The sequence below is a fragment of the Electrophorus electricus genome, chromosome 23 (genome assembly GCF_013358815.1).
Source record: "Electrophorus electricus isolate fEleEle1 chromosome 23, fEleEle1.pri, whole genome shotgun sequence".
Lineage (NCBI taxonomy): Eukaryota > Metazoa > Chordata > Actinopteri > Gymnotiformes > Gymnotidae > Electrophorus > Electrophorus electricus.
The window spans coordinates 10382153-10399652 of record NC_049557.1 but is presented as its reverse complement, the minus strand read 5'-3'; the positions used below and the strand labels follow the sequence as shown (position 1 = coordinate 10399652).

General features: G+C 46.4%; 1 protein-coding gene across 5 annotated transcripts in view; it reads right to left on the bottom strand.

Moving 5' to 3' along the window:
* kcnn1b (potassium intermediate/small conductance calcium-activated channel, subfamily N, member 1b) overlaps positions 1-17500 on the bottom strand; it is a 27574-nt gene that overhangs the window by 5923 nt on the left and 4151 nt on the right. The window contains exons 1-9 of one of the 5 annotated variants that reach the window (XM_035522160.1): positions 14386-14437; positions 12299-12751; positions 10082-10177; positions 8216-8634; positions 7983-7991; positions 4333-4474; positions 2758-2868; positions 1992-2119; positions 362-370 (exon numbers count right to left, since the gene is read on the bottom strand). In XM_035522160.1, coding sequence (XP_035378053.1) covers positions 362-370; positions 1992-2119; positions 2758-2868; positions 4333-4474; positions 7983-7991; positions 8216-8634; positions 10082-10177; positions 12299-12667 — 1283 coding nt within the window. In that variant the 5' untranslated portion in view covers positions 12668-12751; positions 14386-14437. Of the gene's footprint in view, positions 1-361; positions 371-1991; positions 2120-2757; positions 2869-4332; positions 4475-7982; positions 7992-8215; positions 8635-10081; positions 10178-12298; positions 12752-14385; positions 14438-17500 lie in introns of those variants that run through there. The other 4 variants (XM_035522156.1, XM_035522158.1, XM_035522157.1 and 1 more) reach the window with 4 other exon arrangements.

Sequence of the window (17500 nt, the reverse complement as noted above, 5' to 3'; positions counted from 1 at the left end):
CCCGTGGTGCAGGTGTGACGCTAGCGAGACGGACCCCAGGTGTGCGGGGGATCTGGGTGCTCGGTGCAGACTCCAGTGGAGGTCCGGCGGAGATGGTGGGGATGGACCCTGGGTGCCGGACAGGCAAATCAATTTGAAGCTGAGATGGTTCTGTTTTTTCTTTAGTTGGGTTTTCATGCTTTGGCCTAATAGGTGTATAGAACTGCTCAATTTTAGAACTTCAGTGAAGAACCAGCATTTGAATTCAGCATCCAGCTTCAAACATTCTCATGTTGGTTTGATATTGATAGATAAGATTCAAAGAAAGACTCAAAAAAGACTCAAAGGTGCTGATGGGAAGGAAATATAAAACACGACTTACTTCTGAGCTCTGCAGAGATTTAGGACAAAACAGACGAAACATACAACACAGTTTTAAAAACCTCAAATTGCGCACACTGCACACCAACCACTGCACACGCGCACACACACACACACACACACCCACACACACACGCCTGCACGCACGCAAACACGCACTGCATACCTCACACCACGCACACACAAACTTGTCTCTCTACACATCTTAAACATGCCTACACTTAGTACGTTCATGTACAGTAAGAGCTCTGCCTCCAATAATGCAACTTAAGGTTGGGGTGAAACTTCGGCACCAGACCAGATTCTGAATAGGAAACCATGATTTCAGAGAGTCATATAATCTCACATAAGGCATGTCCAATGTTTCAAATGACAGAGACTGTACCTCACTGCCTCTCGTTAATGGTAAAATCATATTCTTTATTATTATTAAATTGATATGTCCATGTTTTGAAAAATTACTTGATGGCTGCAATCAATTATGCGTTGAGTTATAGAAAAGTGCTCATATACACAAGCAGACACGGCCTGATGGCCTAAAAGACCAACATTACAACACAGGAAGGGGAAACCTCCATGTCTTTGATTCGGTTGGAATGAGGAACCTTCCAGATAAAAATGTTTTATAGCCGACCATCCAGGAACTGAGCGCATGCTCTGAGAACATGGGCAGACCAGAACATCTGGAGTTTATTTAAACGGTCTTTTATCTGTGGTTCCTGCTAGGAAATACAATTTAAATAATGATATATAAACTGAAATGCATACATGTATCATCAGAGTGTCAAGGATAAACATATTAGTCCTTTTTACTAACTTACTTTTAATTAGCAAATTAGCAACTTATTTTAGACAAATTTGAGTAAGATTATTCGAATTAAAGGTTATTTGAATTATCAAAATGAAAATGACCCTGCAGTAATAGAGTGAGGTTTGGAGAAATCCAGATGTATTTCCAAGTGCCCTTTAGCTGTGTCTAATTTCAGAACCTCTCTCGGGCTTGGACTAGGAAACAGGAAACAGCCAGTAATGACAGGAAGTGGGTCAATGGCGAGTGGAGCCACTGAGTACCCACCTGGCTGTGGTGGTCCTGGGTCAATGTGTGGGTGTGAAGACAGAGCTCTTAATGCATTTCCTTCAACTTACCGCCCCTCTCAGCACTGGAGAGCTTTCCAAGATAAAGTACAGAACCCACAGAGAGTTCTGGCCTCCAGAGCAGTGGAGGAACAGAGCTGGTGGAGCAGGTGGAGGAGGGTGGGGTCCAGACGGAGTAATCCTGATTATTACTCTCTCACTGACAGTCCACACATCTCCACCCCAACATCCATCAATATGTCTACCTAAACGCCTTCATCAGAATGCCAGAAGGCTGTTCTTTTCCAGACAACAGGTCATCGTAAGTTCAGCAATTTGGGTGTTTTTTTGTTTGTTTGTTTTTAAAAATGTTGCAAAGGTTTTGGATTTATAACCTCAGCATGATGCCTGGTTTGACTTATACAAACACTTTCTTACAATAAGCTTCCTCGGGCACAGTCCTGGACCCATGTTCTCTAGTGAGCAGTGTAATGCCATTCTTCTGACCCAGTAGCTGGACTGGAGGAGACGGGGGGGGGGTGCGCTGTTGTACTCACTGGTGAATCGCCTGCAGAAACTTGCGCTGATGTTTTCGGACCTTGGCGTGATCGACCTTCTTCACTAGTTTGGTGTGTTTGTAAATTAGCCACGTTTCCCTGAGTACGTTAGCAGCTGTGTTCTTCACCTGCCGGCCGGAGAGAGAAAACACCAGTGTAATTATATAACTCAGACTCCAGTGTAATTATATCATTCAGACTCCAGTGTAATTATATAACTCAGACTCCAGTGTAATTATATCATTCAGACTCCAGTGTAATTATATAATTCAGACTCCAGTGTAATTATATCATTCAGACTCCAGTGTAATTATATAACTCAGACTCCAGTGTAATTATATCATTCAGACTCCAGTGTAATTATATAACTCAGACTCCAGTGTAATTATATCATTCAGACTCCAGTGTAATTATATAACTCAGACTCCAGTGTAATTATATCATTCAGACTCCAGTGTAATTATTTAACTCAGACTCCAGTGTAATTATGTAACTCAGACTCCAGTGTAATTATTTTTCTCAAACACCAGTCATGTTTGGAGATTCCTGGTATCTCCAAATATCAAATATCACACTTGCATTCTAATAAACCCCACTGGTGAACATATCCACTATGATAAAACAGCGGTAGTGACTTAGATTAATCTCAGTTCTCTCATCTTGAACATTAGGCTGTACGGTGGGAGTCTGAGGGGTCTGAACTCTCCCTGCTCCACGGGGACATGCGCACTGTCTCATGACAGGAGGGACTCTGTGCTTTGCTTACTCTTTTGCAGAGCTGAGTGTCCATCATAAAGTTATGAACATGTTTCTCTGCCTTGGTCAACTCCAGCTTCCTGGCCACCACCGCAACCACCAGCGCAGTACAGCCAGCTCCCTGAAACAGACAGCACACACACCGCACACGCAACACACATGATGCATACGCACGGCACACGCCACACACACAACACACGCACAACACAGACACAACACACGCACGGCACACGGCACACATGCAGCACACGCACAACACACGCACAACACAGACACAACACACGCACGGCACACGCACGGCACATGGCACACACACAGCACACGCACAACACACGCACAACACACGCACAACACAGACACAACACACGCACGGCACACGGCACATGCACAGCACACGCACAACACACGCACAGCACATGCACAGCACACGGACAACACATGCACAACACACGCACGGCACATGGCACACACACAGCACACGCACAACACACGCACAACATACGCACAACACAGACACAACACGCACGGCACACGGCACACGCACAGCACACGCACAACACACGCACAACACAGACACAACACACGCACGGCACACGCACAGCACACGCACAACACACGCACAGCACGCAGCACACGCACAGCACACGCACAGCACACGCACAGCACACGCACAACACGCACAACACACGCACAACACGCACAACATAGGCATGGCACAATTAAAAAAATGATTAATGTTACAACTGATGATAATTCTGACATGAATTCCCAGAATACAAAAAATTACAATAAAACTGACAAAAGAGTGAATATCTCAGTTAGTTTAACAAACTAATGAACTAACAGTCTAACAAACTCTAACAAACCTGCACATTTTCTGAAAACCTGTAAAGAATTTATACATTGTGAAGATCTAAACTTTAAAAGTGAAATGAGGCTCCATTTGTCAGTGCAGTGGAGCCCACACCAGTCAGTCCCGTACAGGCTGGGGTTCTCTGTCAGTCCCGTACAGACAGGGGTTCTCTGTCAGTCCTGTACAGGCTGGGGTTCTCTGTCAGTCCCGTACAGGCAGGGGTTCTCTGTCAGTCCCGTACAGGCTGGGGTTCTCTATCAGTCCCGTACAGGCTGGGGTTCTCTGTCAGTCCCATACTCTGTCAGTCCCGTACAGACAGGGGTTCTCTGTCAGTCCCGTACAGACTGGGGTTCTCTGTCAGTCCCGTACAGACAGGGGTTCTCTGTCAGTCCCGTACTCTGTCAATCCCGTACAGTCCCCAAGCACTATTGGAAAGCATCAATATGCCTGAATGAGTCTGTTTTATATGTTTTATTTGCGTATATATTTGTGTATATGTGTTCTTGTACATCACACATCATGTTTGCTAAGCGGTTACATGTACTCATACTGGCATTGTGAATGTTTTCTCTCCGTGCATTACGTAGCTTTTACGTAGCCTCATCTAATGTTACCAGGTTTGCTACTGCTATCAGTTTGTGTTGTGTGCAGAGTGACCTGTGCAGTGTGACGTGTGCAGAGAGACCTGTGCAGTGTGACATGTGATGTGTGCAGTGTGAAGTGTGCACACACCATGATGCCTGTCAGAAGACACACCCCTTTCCCACAGTAGGTGTGTGGCACCATGTCTCCATAGCCAATGGACAGGAACGTTATGGAGATCAGCCACATAGCCCCCAGAAAGTTACTCGTGACTTCCTGTTTATCATGATATCTGAGAAGACAGAGACAAAACAATGCAACAGTTTTGTTAATAAGGGAAGGCGTAACCTGGGAGACAGCTGGAACTGTCTCAGAGACACCAAAGAAGGAAAAAAGTTGCAGGTGATTAAAGGTGATCTGGTTTACCCCTTTTGGATAGTACACATATATAACCACTGTCTGTATGGTTAAAGGACTATATAATTATCACATGATCAGCCACTGCAGGCTCATGGGGTTGGGAGCATCTGGTATTCTCTTCCTGTGTGATGCTGAGACTAAGATAGCCAATCACGTGGCTTTGTGTAAGATATACAAATCCCATTGATGTAATTGGATTGAACAGATTTGTGCAGATTTGTCTTATCAAGGCTTCTTCAGAATGATCCCTGTACATATAAATATTAACGTATCTTTAACATATCATTAACATATCAAATTACTGCCACACTTAATTAGACTGGATAAATATGGGAACTCCTCTGTTGCCAACTTGAGTATATTCACAAATGCCAAATGCAGAGAGAAGACTTGCATACAAGTTTCCATTCTCACACCAAAATCAGCTCAGGCTAAGAGTGTGTGTGTGTTTTCCAAAGATATTCCTCAAAACACTAATTCAGCATTCAAATGTTTGCATTTCTGACCTGTGAAACTAGAGCATTCAGAACATCTGACCCTGTTTACAATCTTGGTATGTGAGAAACAAATGTCTAATTATGAATGAAAACCTAATTAGGCTTCTGGCCAACCCAATTAAATTTTAAGGGTTCTGGTCACCAGGGCCTGGTATCAATAAGTATCAAATGTTTTTGCAACCAAGGCCAAGCAGGACAGTCGAGAACAGTGAAGACAACGTTCTAGTGCACCGGCTCAGGGCAGGTGGTCCCAACGCACTGCACAGTTTTGGGGGTGGGGGGGGGAGTTAAGGGGGTCCACCCAGCAGGTCTCTGTGTTTAGGGCTAGTCAGCTTTATGAAAAAAAAACAGTGGAAAACTACTGTGAGAAACACAGGCGATTAGACAAGCATAAAGCAGACTAAAGAGCAAAGCATGCTGGAAATCTAACTGAATACACAGGCAGCATGAGATCAGATTACACACTGCACAGGCAGCATGAGATCAGATTACACACTGCACAGGCAGCATGAGATCAGATTACACACTGCACAGGCAGCATGAGATCAGATTACACACTGCACAGGCAGCATAAAATCAGATTACACACTGCACAGGCAGCATGAGATCAGATTACACACTGCACAGGCAGCATTCCAATCAAACAGCTATCACCTCAACTTCCAACTCAACTCAACTCTACTGAACTTCCAACTCTACTCAACTCCCAACTCAACTCAACTCAACTGCCAACTCAACTCAACTCCCAACTCAACTATCAACACAAGAGTTAGGCCCACTGAAAAGTTTGGAAAAGACAGCATAAGATAATGAGTTTAACAGATACACACTATAAAGTTCTCATTTTAAAAGTTTGAAGCTAAAATGATTTTACTATACTTTGCCTTAATGGACACAATACATATTGAATCAGACGACATGCCTGCTGGTGATGTGTGGAGTAATCAGCATTTAAGATTGGATCTGAATATTTTAAAATTCACTGAAGTACTGCATAACCATGGTGTGTGTGTGTGTGTGTATGTGCGTATGTGTGTGTGCATGTGAGAGTGTGTGTGTTTGTGTGTGTGTCCACGTGCGTGTGTGTGCAGGTATGGACAGTGTACAGTATTAGCATTCTGAGATTTGTAAAATTGGATATTATGTGTGATTGTGTGCATGCATGTGCATATGTGTGTGCATATCTGTGTGACTGTCTGTTTATGTCCGTGTGAATATGTATGTGCGTGTGTGAATGAGCGACTGTGTGTGAGTGTGAGTGAGTGTGTGTGGTTTGTGCTCATGTCCCTGTGAGTGTGTGTGTCTGCGTGTGTGTGTGGGGGTGTGTGTCTGAGTGTGTGCATGTCAGTGTGAGTGTGTGTTTGTGTGCATGGTGTGTGCGTGACCCTGCGTGTGTGTGTGTGAGAGAGTGTGAGTGAGTGTGTGCATGTCAGTGTGATTGTGCTCATATCCCTGAGTGTGTGTGTGTCCCTCGTGTGTGTGTGTGTGTGTGTGTGTGTGTGTGTGTGTGTGTGTAAGGCAGTGCAGTACTGTACAGTGCATTTATGTGCCTAATAATCAATCAGCAAGTATCTTCCTTTCTGCCCATGAATTTAACGCAGGACTCATTAAGCTGAGTGCTATTAGACGATGCCTGTACTGGCCTGCTGACCCGTGATTAAAGGCCCAGACAGAAGATTTGCCTTCCCCAGAGCGGTGCCGTCATGCCCTGGGCCTCCGCAGGTGCTGACACAGCTACCCCCCACCCCTCCGCCCCCTGGCCAAGCGCCAGGACCAGCCGTCTCTCACCTAGTTTAGCTAGCCATTCTGAGTTAGCCACAGTTGAGAGGTTAGTATCTCCATGATGTTTAATGTGAGACTGTTTGCCCTTTTATGTACATCTTATAAACTTTTAAACATGTCTTATATCCTTTTATATTCATCTTATAACCTTATTTCCCTGGGAAATCTCCCGATCTCCAACAGACACTCGTATGGCGGACGTTATTTTGGTTAGCTTGTGTATATTAGCTTAGCATATTTGTTTTGTGGTCTAGCATGCTAGATCTGGGTAATATTTTAGGGGTGCATTAACCATGTCATCGCATAGGCCATTTTAAAAACATAAAGCCATTTTTTAACCTACAAACTTCTCTGATTAACTGATAAACCACAATAGAAAAAGCAATTTTTAAAAAAGGCAGCGTAGAGAGAAACATGGCTGTCCATGAGGGACGTGACGCATGCCAGCAAACACCCCCCAAATACAGCAGCAAGCCGAACGACACGGGAATGGCATGAGATGGTGGGCGGAGACAGCATGTGGGGAAAAGAGAAGAGGAAAGTCTGTGGATAGCAGCCAAGAGTTTAGGCTGTCCTGATTGGTTCTCTTTCACCGAGGGGTGTGGCTAGACACAGCACCCTCCCAACACTTCCCCTTCCCCATACATGGACCAAATGTATGTCCCCAGCCAGAAGAGCAAGTCAGCGAGCTCAAAGGTCAAACAGTTTGTTGTTTTTTTAAAAGGGATTTGAGGAAAAAAAAACAAAACACCAACATGATACAATGAATTCAAAGCCAACCATGTCCACACATGGGTCAGTCAAATACGTGAAAATCCCAAAATCCTCACAGGAATGTGCAACGTGGGGTTTAGCACAACATTGGGTCTGCTTTAAGACAGACCAGGAACAAACTACTGTGCGTTCCTGAGCGTGCGGGACAACTCCGTTGGTTCAAGAGTTTGGGATCTCCAGCGTGTCAGCAATGCAGTGCACTGGGGAGGAATGCAGGATCGTTGATCGGAATACTGGGTCTCCATGACTGGGAAAACCCCAGAGTCATGGACCAATGGAGGGCTTTCCACTTATCCACTGATGAAAAAAGCAAACACACAGACTCACTTTGGACCCCTATCCAGCAGCCATGTGGGGGAGGAGCAGGGAAGGGGCAAAAAACACAACAATGAACAATGTGAACAATAAAATCCAAACAATAAAAAGCAAGACGCGTCCACGCCTTTTCCGGCCACGCCAACACGGTGGCGGGGCCATGGCTCCGCCCGCGGCCCGCCCCAAACCCCGCCCATAACCCAGCCCGTGCCCCGCCCCAAACTCCGCCTGTGCCACATCCTCACCTTTCGCACACGCGTACGGTCCAGGCGGCGATGATCCAGGACGAGATGCTGAAGACGAGCAGCACCGTGCCGGGGCAGATGGTCATGAGCGTCTTCATGACGAAGCGCGTGTTGAAGTTGATCTTGTTGAGGGCGCCGATGCTCCGCGACGACGCGTCCGTGAACAGCTTGCTGTGGAGGAGCATGACGCGGCCGATCAGGTAGAGGCGCAGGAACATGGGGATGGACAGGATGATGTCCACGTCAGCGTCCGCCACGGACGGCGCGTAGGTGAAGGCCAGACGCGCCGTCCACGTGAAGACGTACTGTCCCGGGATGGGGTGGATGGCGCACACCAGCAGCTCCAGGACGATGAACAGAATGCGCTCGTACGTCATGGCTATCCGCCAGTCGTCCGCGCCATTGTCCACCATGAAGAGCTGCAGAGGGACACAGACTCACTGTACACCTCCAGCAGACCTCCATCCATCCCCATACATCTCTATCCATCTCCATCCATCTCTGTACATCTCCATCCATCTCCATATATCTCCATCCATCCCCATACATCTCTATCCATCTCCGTATATCTCCATCCATCTCCATCCATCTCCATTCATCTCCGTCCATCCCCGTACATCTCTGTCCATCTCTGTACATCTCCATCCATCTCCATTCATCTCCATATATCTCCATCCATCCCCATCCATCCCCATACATCTCTCCATCTCCGTACATCTCCATCCATCTCCATCCATCTCCATTCATCTCCATATATCTCCATCCATCCCCATACATCTCCATTCATCTAGCAGACGCTTCTTGTCCCCAGAGACTTAGAAAATGTGCACACAGTATTTTACATTTACAGCGCTTGGCAGACGCTGTCCAGACACTAACCAGAGCAACTTACGTAAGTGATTTGTCCAAAATCATTTACCCTTCGGACTGGTACGTATAGGCTAACGACACCATACGACCATAAGGTCTGTTGTGCACTGATGTGTCCAGAGGTTCAACCATGAACCAAGACTTCAAGGCAACAGATTTTCCCAGCATGTAATGCAAGTGTAAGAACAGCAATTACATCAGAAGCCAAAACGCTTAAGAGTCTGTGCAGAAGATTAAAGATTTTAGTTCTACTGCACATTGGTGAATAAATACTGTACTAACCAAAAACCCCGACCTGCAGGTCGGTTAGCAGAGCTTCAGGCATCCAATCTCGGCTTAACACTAAAACCTCTGAGTCAGACACAGGAGTGCAGTGAGCTGTTCGAAGTGTGCACCAGGAGAATCTGTCCATGGCTGAGAGTGCCGTTTTGGGGAGAGCAGTGTGAGATTTGACAAGTGAGAAAGCTGTCGTGTACAGCAAAGTGAGTTGAACTAAACTTTGAAAAGAAAAAAGTAGATTAACTCTAAACCTTCAACTCATGGATCTGAGGGCCATAACAATATACATATTTTAAGTTTCCTCAGAAAAAAGCAGCGTTTTTTCTGTGTCAATTGACAATGCTTACAATCAGGAATTAAACTCAACGCTCCGCCATGTCTTCAGTGAATTTGTTTATAAATGACTTTCTCAGCCATAATACCGACGTGCCTGTGACTGGGGTTCCAATTACCCATTAGCTAATTCCTTCTAGTTCAAGATACAATGGCATTATATATCAAAGTCTGCTTTCTCTATAGGGAAACTGAACTGGTTGCTGGAATGATAATGGTACCGCGCAGCAGACATCGAGATGTACAATAGCCACTTCTCTTTTTTTGGTGATGCTTCCAAGTCATTAGGCTTTGGCAGAAGAGGGAGTAGTGTAATCTATTACGGGCCTCTCCGTCTCCGCGCCCCTCGCTCAGATTCCCGCCGGAGCGGAGCCGGACACTCACCTGGATTTCTCGTGCGTGATACATAATAATCAGACCAAGCAGAATGAGAGTGGAAAGGCTGATGAGGCATTTCAGTGCAAATGAATATGAGGACTCCTGTAAGAGACACAAGACAGGCACGTTAGTGCATCCACACTGTGCTTAATGAACAACAACAGGAACACTCAGCCTGCCTTTATGTTCTAGTTGTTACCTACGACTGTAGCGAACCTGAGCATCACAGGAATGTGGGCTTCATTACAGCACTGTTACACACTGTGGCACTGTTATACACTGACGTGGGCTTCATTACAGGACTGTTACACACTGTGGCACTGTTACACACTGACATGGGCTTCATTACAGCACTGTTACACACTGTGGCACTGTTACACACTGACATGGGCTTCATTACAGCACTGTTACACACTGTGGCACTGTTACACACTGACGTGGGCTTCATTACAGCACTGTTACACACTGTGGCACTGTTACACACTGATGTGGGCTTCATTACAGCACTGTTACACACTGTGGCATTGCTACACATTGTTACACGCTGACATGGGCTTCATTACAGCACTGTTACACACCGTGGCATTGCTACACATTGTTACACGCTGACATGGGCTTCATTACAGCACTGTTACACACCGTGGCATTGCTACACATTGCTACACGCTGACATGGGCTTCATTACAGCACTGTTACACACCGTGGCATTGCTACACATTGTTACACGCTGATGTAGCCAGTATTTGTGCTTTCATTTGTCATGAATGCATTTTGGGATATCATGCACTGCCCATATAATTCACAGATGTAACAACTTATTAGAATAAAAAGTACAAACAATTCTGAACATTATATGGCACCTGACTGTCGAGTTTACATGATTAATGAACTTAATAGGTAGCCTAAAATGAATGAATATTATATAAGTGTAACTACATTTTCCATAGGTATCAGTTGGCTCCTTTCTGCGCATGGTGAGAACAGGCTCAGCGCACACACGGTAGCCTCTGTCTGCCTTCTGCTGTCATGAATGCCAGTGTAGCGGCCTGGCTGTGTTGGTATCCTAGCACACGCTGTGCAGTCTGTATCCACCACCCTCAAGACCATACACAGCACCAATGACCAGGGTCACCTATAGCACATGCCAGAGATGTCAGGCATTCCAGATGTTCCCAAGTTTGTTCAGTGTGTAACTGTGAGCCCAGAAAAGGAGAAGGGAAAAGCTGTCATCATTTTACTTCCTTAAAGAAAACTTTTTAGGGAGGAATTTTTCTTTGTCATTAAAATTACATTATGGCGTGACTGAAACTTTTCCTTCGAGTAGGTCTCAATGGTACCCCTTTAAGAAGTCTTCTGCAGTGTGTGTGTGGTCAGCAGTGGTCATATCCGGTGACTTACGAGGGCTAAGACAGACCAGGGCACTTTGCTTATCTGGCTCTTAACACAGATGAGCTTGTTAACGTCCCTTAAATAATTGAGTGAGACTATAATTAAGAATAGTTCTCCCATCCTGCACTGAATCAGTGAGGGAGGAGTGTTGGCCTGCGCGGAGAAGCCCAGCCACTGGACGACTCAGGCTTGGTTCTGTAGTCCAGGGTGTGGTTTGGAGGGTACAGTTCAAGGGGTGGGGTTTAGGAGTGTTGTATGGGGTTTGATTTGGGGGTATGGTTAAAGAATGTGGTTTGGGGGCGTGGTTTGGGCATGAAGTTAAGCAGTGGGACATGGGGTTTTATTTGGGGGTGTGGTTTGGGGGATCCATTAACAAGACAATAAAATTTTATTACAGTATAATGGTGGATTGTATTGTAAATTCTACAAAACTGTCCATCACAAGAAACATAAAACAAACAAAATAAAAAATTTATTGATTTTTATACAGATGGTCCTGTATTAGCTGAGTAGATTAGCTGCATAAAGCTAATCTATTTGTGCCACTTTAGTGAGAGAATTAAATGCGTCATTTGGTGATGTCTGCCTGTCTACAGTTCGCTTGGTGATGTTTGCCTGTCTACAGGTCTATTGGTGATGTCTGCCTGTCTACAGGTCTATTGGTGATGTCTGCCTGTCTACAGGTCTATTGGTGATGTCTGCCTGTCTACAGGTCTATTGGTGATGTCTCATCACTCTGTAATCCTGCAGCTATATCCAAACCCATCAGCACCTGTCAGAACTACAGAGAGCATCAGTAACCGCCTCCTGTCCAGGTGACACCCTGCTTCTTACCTTTGTATAAACCCCCCAGGAGAGCTCAGTCTCTGTTACCATAACGACAATGCCAAACATCCCGAAGATCAAGGCGTAGTCGCTCAGGCGCTTGCGCTTCTCAAAGAGTGCCCTCCGGTGGCCGAGCTTGTAGCCGATGTCCTTGTTCCTCTTGTGTGGGGCACTGCAACCCGCCTCACGGACCAGGCTCTCGCGGGACGTTTTGCCGGGGTCGTCTCCATTGCCCTTGGACACCACCACCTCGAGGCCGGAGGTGTGCAGCGTCTGCAGAGGTTGTGTCTCCGAGTCCAGATCTGCCAGGTTCCTCCGGGACGTGCCCAGGTGGCTCAGTGGTCTCACCACGCCTCCATTGTACTTGCAACTGTTCATGGCTATCTGAGGGAGCTGAGCGCCGCCGGCGGACAGCGAAGACCGCGACCAAGCATGGCTCAGCCTGCTGGCATCCGCACACACCTGAACACACAACACAGGAGGGTTAGGGGCGTGGCTCCTACACCTGAACACACAATACAGGAGGGTTAGGGGCGTGGCTCCTACACCTGAACACACAATACAGGAGGGTTAGGGGCGTGGCACCTACACCTGAACACACAACACAGGAGGGTTAAGGGCATGACACCTATACCTGAACACACACACAACACAGGAGGGTTAGGGGCGTGGCACCTACACCTGGACACACAACACAGGAGGGTTAGGGGCATGACACCTACACCTGAACACAATACAGGAGGGTTAGGGGCGTGGCACCTACACCTGAACACACAACACAGGAGGGTTAGGGGCGTGGCACCTACACCTGAACACACAACACAGGAGGGTTAGGGGCATGACACCTATACCTGAACACACACACACAACACAGGAGGGTTAGGGGCGTGACACCTACACCTGGACACACAACACAGGGGAGTTAGGGGCGTGGCTCCTACACCTGGACACACAACACAGGAGGGTTAGGGGCGTGACACCTACATCTGAACACACAACACAGGAGGGTTAGGGGCATGACATCTACACCTGAACACACACACAACACAGGAGGGTTATGGGCGTGGCACCTACATCTGAACACACAACACAGGAGGGTTAGGGGCATGACACCTATACCTGAACACACACACAACACAGGAGGGTTAGGGGCATGACACCTATACCTGAACACACACACAACACAGGAGGGTTAGGGGCGTGGCACCTACATCTGAACACACAACACAGGAGGGTTAGGGGCGTGGTATCTGCACCTGCTACACACATGTCGGGTGAAAGGAAGCAGGTCTAACACTCTGTCGTCATATACACAGAGGGAGGCGTACAGCAACACAGAGCCAAAGTGCTTCAAAGTGTTGCCGTAGAAACGTCTGAACTAGTGCAGGAAAACACCAAAACAACAACAACAAAAGCCACAAACAAGACAAAACAAGATTCCACTGAAAGTGCTGAAATTATTTTAAGAATGACAATGTATAACAATGATTTTCACTTTCAAAATCCTTTTGTGATGTTTTTTCCACTTTGCACAGATGAAAGATATTAGATTTCCATAATAAAACAAAGCTTCCGTTACCAAGACTTTAAAGGGAATCATTTTCCGTCGTCATTGTTGTTATTAATAGCAAGTGAGCCCAGGACGCAATGTTCTGGTTATACACACGCCTCACAGTTCACATGCATTTATTCGGAAGCCGATCCTCTGCACGGAGGCCCCCTGTAATCCCCAGAGCTGAGGCACCCAACGCCAAACACGCATGATGTAAACATGACTGGAGCTAAACTACTCATGTATGCAGACACAAGTCAAGTCAAATTAAAACTACACATTAAAGATGAAAGCGAACATATTTCTAGATATGAAATCAGTCATTACATCCCTCCAGAATTCATACACATCAGAAGCCTGCAATGCTGTCTGGATTACAATCTTTGATTATGAGTCTTTAATCTTTAATCTTATTAGGTTTTTTTCTGTTTGGTACAAAGAAAAAGTTCATCAACTGGTACCATGTTCACCAGTGTAACACCAGTCTCTGTAGACCAACACGGCTTCGAAGTCCAGGAGCAGAGCTTCGGAATAACCAACACACCGTTAGAATGGCGAAGGCCAAAGCGCGTGAGACGTTTAATCACAGCCCCGGTGGCATCCACGCGGCCCATACACACACGTCAAACTGGGGTGTAAACAAACAGTAGCTCTCCACAACACCACCTGCTCACATGACAACCAAGTGCATCCAGGGGCTCCTTCAATCCTCCACCTCCTGTTATGCCCCTCCTCCACTCTCCCTTCCCCTCCCGCCTTCTCTCCCTATCTCGTTCTCCTTCCTCCCTCCCTCTCTCTCTGCCCCTCCCTCTTTCTATCCCTCCGTCGCTCCTGTCTGTAGCAGCTTGCTTTAACATGACTGTGGCCTATAATGTTCCATCCACACACAAGCCCCACCGCCGCGGTGGACTGAGCCACATTGCGTCTGCTGTCTGTGCTTCTCCGTGTAATGAAGCAGGCGTCTCATAACATGGCAGGAAGATTACTGCATCTGCCAGACTGCTGTGGTAGCTGCACTCACAAGAGCTTTTAAGGACCTCTGTAAATATTTGGAGCTCCCACATTAAAGTCTGACACCAAAACGAATGGGCCCTTTGCTTACTGGTGAGCACCTCCACGTGTATGACACATATTCATGCATATTCATGCACATTCATGCATATTCATGCAGACAGCGAGGAACATAACAGGCAGAGCAAAATGGCAGTGCCAACTCCGTGCCAACTGCCCGTCCCAAAGATCTGCACGGATCAGTACCAGTATTTAAGAAAGAAATATATAACAATTAAAAACAAAGTACGAACGCCTCTCAGGTGTCTGAAGGTATTACTAACATTTTTTCTGGTGAGGGATGGGTTTCATGTGTAACACAGACCCTGGACACACATACAAACCCAAGTAAGACTCTTTCTTACACACGTACTAACGTCCCGCTAAAGAGACGTGATGCTGTTAAGTGACATCGTGCACGTTACTACGTATAAGCAATTTTGCTGGAAGATCTGATCATAACCGCTAATAAAAGTCTGATCATAAACGCTTATAAAAGTCTTATAACCTCACCTCAGACGCCCCAGCCCATGGTTCCACCACACCCTATCTGTATCCTGCTCTCTTTACACTCAGTCAAAATCAAGGGCATTAAAGAATAAAATCTAATTAGGTCTGTGTTTCCCAAAGGTATCACACTGTTAAAATCATTTTACATATTAAAGAGAGTGTTCGTTCATCTCTGACATCGTACAATGATCGTTGTGCTACGGTGATTTTGAAATTTGACCCCGAGTAAACAAAATCAAAAACAACAAGATTTCTGAAATCATGACTGTCTCCTCCAACCCACCTGTTCAACACACGAACTAATAACCTCCCAAAAACGTGAGGCTGAGAACATGTCCCACCACCACAGCACAGAGGACAGCAGAGTCCAGGTGAGCAGCACACGGACGACTTCTCGGTCATTAGCACGCTAACGGCTTCCTACACGGTTTCATTCGGTGATGGATATATTAGCACTTTAGGCGGAAGCAGCCCCTAACCAAGTCGTGTTAATCTGCAAACAAGCCCCTCTCAGTGACAACAGGACTGGAGTTCTTTACTGTGACTAGGTGAAAACATCACAAAACATTCATTCGTTACTAATTCATTTTAAGCGGCACTAGGGTCACCAAAAAAGACCAACGCAAAGCAGTTGTGAACTCCCATGCAGGGTCAGAGTTAAAGCATGTCTGGAATAATCTGGGACTTTAGAGAGATGATTCGTCACTGAGTAAAAAAGGTGAAAGTTTAGATTAATTTTTTCTTCATTCATTATGGTAAAGATTTATTATTACCATGGCAACTGAAGATCACTATAAAGAGGTGACCTTCCACGAAGTCGATGTGGACCTGAGCTTGTGTTTGGAGCTGCTGAAACATCGGGCCAGGCTGTGCTGATATATATCGGGCCAGGCTGTGCTGATATATATCGGGCCAGGCTGTGCTGGGACATCGGGCCAGGCTGTGCAGGGAGCTCTCTCCGGGTGACGGTAATTCCACTGCTTGTCTGGGCTCTCTGCTCTCAGGGATCTGCACACGTTCCTGTTCCTGATTCTACTCCATACAAATCCAATTTAGCAAATCTATTTTGACATTGAATTTGGACTCAGTCACATGTGCCAGTGGGTTGTATGTTTCCCAGACTGCACTTCTAATGAAAACGTCTACAGCGGAGAGCTCATTACTGGATCTGCTACTCAGGAATCTCTATCTCAAACATCCCCTACCGTCAGAATCTAATGCACACACACACACACACACACACACACACACACACACACACACACACACACACACACACACACACACACACCTGCATTCCCTCTTGGGTTTCTGCATTTACTCTATTGTTCCACAAAACTGGAAAAAACAGTAATATGCTTGGATATCAGTTTCTCAAGCCTCTTGATTGGCTGTGGTACTTAGTGATGCATTAGTGATCTGCCACCGGATTTAGTGCATCTTCGGTTTTATATGGAGCACACCATGGCTGTGGGGACACTGGGTGTGAGAACAGCAGTGTGCAGGGTGAACGCCACTCCTAGGCCCAAGGAAACACCAAAGCCTGAACCTCAGACGATGGTGGGGCGTCAGCCCGCCAGCCTGCCTGGGTCCTGCACAGATGATGGTGGGGCGTCAGCCTGCCAGCCTGCCTGGGCCCTGCACAGATGATGGTGGGGCGTCAGCCTGCCAGGGTCACAGGCTTCTCCATTTTTGTACCTGCACTGCTGATCATTTCAGTTAAACTGATTTTGTTTGTGAAGCTACTCAGATAAACCCAGTCATGACAAACCAGCTGTAACCAGCTGCAACCTGCCAAGGGCAAGTGTGGTAAACAGTTGCAAGCGCATGAGGGCAGGAGGGCAGAAGGCCAGGAGGGCAGAAGGGCAGAAGGGCAGCCCCATGAGAGGAGGCAGAGCTCAACGGGAAGAGTTCTGATTCACAGACAAAGCTGGATTAAAAAGACTGTGTGTGCTGTGCTACATAGTAGAGTAATGCAGCTATTGTAGATATGAATAAGTGTGAATAAGCCTGGATCAATCTGACTGAGCAGAGTAAAAGAAACCAGAACAGTGTTTGGTACTGCAGTAAACATGTACAGGGCCTGGTGTCTCACATAC